Below are 6,000 nucleotides of genomic sequence, written 5' to 3'. Positions count from 1 at the left end.
GAATGGTTAAAATAAAAAGGACTGACAATAAATAGCAAATGTTGGTGAGGGAATGGAGAACTAGAACTTTCATATGTTGCTGGTGGGAATATAAAACGGTACAATCACTTTGAAAAATTGTTTGGCAACTGACATGCATTTATTCAATGACCCAGCAATTCTACTGCTAGGTATTTATTTATTCAAGAGAAATGAAAACATATATATTCACAAAAACACTTGTACAAGAATACTCATAGGCCTTATTCATAATATTCTCAAAGTGAGAACAATCCAAATAAATACCAATAGGAGAACGGATAAACACATTTTGATACATTTATATAATGGAATATTATGTAGGAATAAGAAGAAATGATTGATGCACATGCTGACGTGACTGTTTCTCAAAAAGTACTGTGAAGCAAGAGAAGCCAGACACAAAAGACTACATACTAAATTACTTGATTTATTTAAAGGACAAAAATAGGCAAAGCAAATGTAGGGTGATAAAAATCAGAGAGTGGTTGCCTTTGGGATGGGGGATATTGAACTTAAAGGGCCATGAGAGGACTTTCTACGCTAATGGAAATAGTCTACATCTTATTTCTGCTGGTGGTTGCATGGGTGTATACAGTTGTCAAAACTTCTGAAACTGAACACTTAACATCTGTTATTTTATTGTCTGTAAATCATACCTCAATTAAAATAAGAAAGCCTAGGATAAAAGAGCATGGCTTGTTTATAGGTTCAAATGACTAACATACTCAGGACTGATGATTGTTTACTCAAATATTATCCCAGAAAACATGAGTTCAGTGCCGCCCCTCAGTTCATATATTATTCCTGTATTTTAATCCACAGAGATGAAAGAGTTATTTCTTAAAGTCCTTTCTTCTCATGGCATGTGTCATGCTGGGTTGGAAACATCAAAATTGATGAAATAAATCTTATCTCAAATGGAACAACCGAGGACATGCAAAAATTAAATAATTAGCAGCATATGAGAAAGGACATACCGTCTGTCTTTAAAAACTTTGGCTGGTGGAATAAGAATTTGGGTAGAGATAGCTATTCAAATACGCTTTTATACTCTGTGCTCCTCCCACCTCCAATTTATAATTTATACTCAATATGTTTTACCAAGAAATAAAAAAAATATGATTAACATCTGAAAAAACAAACCCTGTGACCACATATATATAAAGAACGGAACTAATTCATTAGTCTTTCTCTTCTAGGTCATTTACTTTCATAGGCAAAATGTTGTATCGCTTGCAACTTATCTTTGTATCCTTAGAAGAATCTAGGCCAGAGTCTTAAAAAGAATGGATCCTCAATAATTATTTTTATTTATAGACTTGAATTAATTAATCAGTGTATTTACTGATGAGTTAGAATTTATGTCCACAGTATGTGTTCTCATAATGGGAAATTCACTGCAATTATTTTATAGTGTCTTCATATAAAATGTTTGAACCAGCGATGATCTCATTGGGTAGTTTATAAGAATATATTTAAATTAAGTATATGTAATGATATGCAAGTCCAACTCACCCCAGCTTAAAAGTTTAACCACACTATAATTACCTAGATTTAAAAAAAAATGTAGAAAAAGTACAATTGTTAGAAATATAAAAAAACAAACAAATCCCACTGAATCTACCTTGCTGTCTCTTCTTTAATATCTAACATGGTTATAAAGGCTGCAAGTACAGTGTTTTGAATTGAACACCACATTCGCCACATCAGAAAAGCTGTGAACTGAGAAGGAAATTGTAATTCCAGTGATGGAACGTCCTTTAGTGACCATTATTCTGCTGGCAACTGAGACTTCGGGGGATCCTCACTATGAAAACCAGTGGTCTTTTAATCACACATTATAAGAGCATTTGTGACACTTTGCAGGCAGCCTTTCTTCAAAGATTTTCCTGCTGCTTTCCTTCCTGAGCACAATAGGTTCAAGATGGCTAATGCTGCTTGCGAGTTATGCCAAGAACCTCCTGAATGCTACTGGGCTTTCATCGTGAAGACGGATGGCAAAACATCAAACGTGAATATCTTGTTCTAAGTGGGGACTCCCACGATCATGTTATTTTTGGGAGAGCAGCTCTCTGGCTCCATGGATATCACTTGAGCGGAGTAGCCACGTTCTCCTGCAGCTCTGGCTCGGTCCAGGTCCACCAGGCACATGCACTGCTTTCCTGAAATACAGTGAATGGTATCATGAGACACTCTCCAGCTGATAGCACCATTTCAGTTTGTTTACGGGACTCCATACAGTGACAAAATCTGTAAGTCTATGGAGAATGCTGTTTGCCCCCAAGTCCTGTTTAGTCTCTTTCCATTTAATTCTTGATCAGTATGCAGAGAAGACAATGACAAATATATATTATTGCACAGATCTATTTCTGCTAATAATTTAAAAAATGTTAACCTTCTAAAATGTATTTATAAATAAATCTCAAATTAAAACTAGCGATTCTATTTTCCACTTTGGTTAAAAATCCATGTAAAGATTATTCCTCCCTATGAAAACAAATAATATCTGTCTTTAAGAATATCTAAAGTGACATGCAAGCAAAAGGACATCAGAAAGAATGTTACGTTTTGCACTTGGGGTTTTTAGGACAATGAATAAATGGGAAATAGAAATTATTTAAGAAAACTCTCAGTTGGGTACTGATTATTTCTGGTGGATGTATAATGTTGAGTGTAATATAATCTTAATTATCCGAGCTTCTGTACCCATACGAAATAGTGGTATTCAATTTTCTTTGTAATTTTTGAAAACAAAAGAGGAAAACTGACTGGCAGTTTGTGTTCCTTTGGCAAATGCAAACTTGTTTTTAACAACAGTTCAGGAAAGAAATGATTTGGGGTTGAATATATTCAAAGCTGTGGCTTTTACACTTTCAAGTTCTTTAATTCACTATATAAATATCTTCATCCTCCTGGAAAGGTTACTGACTCTACAGAACTTCATTCATTCCATGTTTTCCTCAATAATTATAATAATACTGAAATATTATTTCTAAATGATTTATTTAAGTGACAGCAGAAACTGTTAAACTAAAACAGCTTCAGAAGTGAAGATAGAAAACTGAAAATAGAAAAGCTCTTCTGTAGAAGACAGAAGAACCGTCACAGAAAAAAACAGTGGAAGGTGAAATCAGTAGGTAAGAATTGGCAATGAGAGATTCAGATTTAAAACATTTCATCTATTTTCCTTAAAAGGCTCATGCCCAAAAGTATGAACTGTGTTAGAAATGATATAAAAATAGATGTCTAGAATTCCATTTAGGCTAACTCACTCCCTATTCATCAACAGCCGTATGGCTAACATTCTTTTTTCCCTTAAAATATCGTTCCTCCTTTAAGACATCTGTAAATGTCTCTCTTACCCCATCTACTTCTCAGTGTAAAATGAAACACTCTCTGTCAGATGAGATGTTCTACATTCCTTCAGTACCCACCCTGGGCTTACAGTGCAGCTCATTTACCCTTGGCTTTGATCCCAGTCCAGTTAAATTTTCCTTTTCCATTACATAGAAGAATCACATGTTTTCACATGTTGAAGAAATGTCTTTACAATTGAAATCCAGTTGTTGGCAGTCTACATTTTGGGACCTGGGAAGATTCCTAAAATGTTCACAAAACAAAAGTATGACCTATGCAAAGTATAGATGTAGACATTTGATGGAGTCTATGAAATTGAACCTGGCTTTCCCTCTCTTCACACCAGTGATCATGCCAAATGCTCCTCCTCCTCAACTAGCAGCTTCCGTTCCAGTTACTCCCTTCTGGTTTTATACCTAAAACATCAGCCAGGTACAGCACAATCCACCACATCAATTATGTCTTCACTGAGTCTAGTGGAGTTATTTCAAATGTAATTTGATATATATATGTAAATTATACCTCCTCTCTCTCTCTCTCTCTCTCTCTCTCTCTCTCTCTCTATATATATATATATATATATATATATATATATATATATAGAGAGAGAGAGAGAGAGAGAGAGAGAGAGAGAGAGAGAACTGTACATTCAACTAACTCAAAGTGTTGGGAATGGAAAAGGAAGAGGAAGAGGGAAAGAGACTGAAAGAGAGGATACAGGCAGAAAAGGGCAAGCTTTTTCCATGTTTATGCCCCAGAGTGTGAGAAAGAGAAGGATATCACTAGTTTCTTCAGCCTCAGATCTCAAATGCCTCTCCAACTGTGAGTATTTTGCTATGCTGACTTTGATTTTAGAGTTTAGAGATAACTATTTCTCATATAACATGATCCTTGAATGCAAGCTAATGAGTACATCTGGTGCTCAGCCAAAGATACAGCAATCTGTTTTCCAGCCCGATGGTCTCCAATGTGGGGCTTTTCTAAATAATTTTTTAAGACTAGTTTTGACTCCACTCAATCATTTTAAGCACTAATTTTGGAACCTAGCTTTCCAGTGATGTGACACCATCACTGGGGGGCATTGCAAACGTGGATAAGAGCTTGATATCTACCATCAAATAATTTGGGTTCATAGACTAGCTCCATCATCTACCAGCTAAAGGACTCTGGGCAAGCTTTGTCCCCGTTCTCTCAGCTATAAAGTTTAAATAATAGTATGTACATACTCCATAAGTATTTTCAGAAGAATTTACTGAGATAATGGGGTGGAGGGCACTTAGCTCAGTGCTTAAATGTGCAATCACTGTTAGCTGCTATTATGCTTCTAAATGTGATTTCTTTTTCTAAAGCAAAGTCTTGGATAAATTCATTGTTTAAACTTGAAATGTTATTGTAGGTCTTCCACTTCAGGTAATGTTTAATATTATACATGTCCAATATATTGGTCTATGATTAATAATATACAAGCATAATCTTTTTCCCAAGAAAGAAAACATTATCATCCTTGTTTATACATTTTTAATGCATCAATTTTGGCATGCATAGTTGATTTTTCCATCTTTGTTATTTTGTTATGTGGCTTCTGATAGATCCTTCAGTTTCTTCATAACAGTTAGCAAGGGATCTAACAAATAACTCTACTCAGTGCACAAACTGCAAATGTAATTAAAAGTATTAATGTTACCAAACATGGGATACAATGTTGTTATCCCTTTTCAACATGGATTAAGTTTTCTGGGAAAAATACACTTGAGTTTCTTGTTGATAAGTGAACCAATTTTCCCCATACAGAGTTGGTCCATTCACTCCCAGGCGTCTTGTACATGATCTACTGAACAGCTGCTGTGAAAACACATACCTATGAGCCTTCGTTCGGGTGGAAGCTGGACAGCTGTCTGATCTGCAAATCTACATAGAATCATGTGTTCCTAAAAGAATAAGCAATAGAATGTGGGTTTATTTTAATCTGCTTCAAAATTGTAAAACAAAACAAAACCAAAAAAACTACCTCATTTTTCTGGAGTTCTGCATTGTTTAATTGAATAAAGTGCTGCGCACGTCGTACTTTTGAAAGAAGCAAATTTTTCAGAAAATGGTGCTCAGTGATTTCTTTCCCTTCAAGCAGACTGCCGATCTAGTTCTTAAGAACAGATACACTGAAGAGTCTCAGGGCAATTTAACAGTTACTTTTAGCCAAAATATGGTTACAATTTGTCATCATAATATGTTAAGACTAAAAGACTTAAAATTCATTTATATTTATCCTTTAATAAAATTTGAATCTCCGGGAACGTAGCCCTAAGAAAGCATTCTAAGTGGCTTCTCTTCCTATGACCAGAGGTAAAGGAAGTACTGTGCAGGATCAATATTTGTGGCTCCTGTAGTTCTCCAGAACCCTGCACGGTGCTGGCTTCTCCTTTGCTTTTCCTGACTCTTCCCTTCATGCAGTCCCTTTAGAGGAGAGGAGGCTGGCTCGCTCACTCAGTCACCTCTCCCTCCAAAAGGCTGCAGAAGGTATCACTTCTGCTTTAAGAGGACCTGAAGGAATGGGAGGGACAGTATTGCTTCTGCTTAACAATGTTAGAAAAGATGGCATTAACGAAAAAAAAAAACAAGGCTTTA

General features: G+C 35.6%; 1 protein-coding gene across 2 annotated transcripts in view; it reads right to left on the bottom strand.

The window, feature by feature from the left end:
* Positions 1–427: 427 nt before the first annotated feature.
* Positions 428–6,000, bottom strand: part of GSTCD (glutathione S-transferase C-terminal domain containing) — a 113,328-nt gene continuing 107,755 nt past the window's right edge. For both annotated transcript variants that reach the window (XM_081053663.1, XM_081053664.1), the window contains 2 exons: positions 5,237–5,306; positions 428–2,183 (listed from right to left, as the gene is read on the bottom strand). In XM_081053663.1, the coding sequence (XP_080909789.1) occupies positions 2,047–2,183; positions 5,237–5,306 (207 nt within the window). In that variant the 3' untranslated portion in view covers positions 428–2,046. The remainder of the gene's footprint in view (positions 2,184–5,236; positions 5,307–6,000) is intronic.

Source organism: Rhinolophus hipposideros, assembly GCF_964194185.1.
Source record: "Rhinolophus hipposideros genome assembly, chromosome: 1".
Classification (NCBI taxonomy): Eukaryota; Metazoa; Chordata; class Mammalia; order Chiroptera; family Rhinolophidae; genus Rhinolophus; species Rhinolophus hipposideros.
This window is presented reverse-complemented; position numbering and strand designations above follow the sequence as displayed.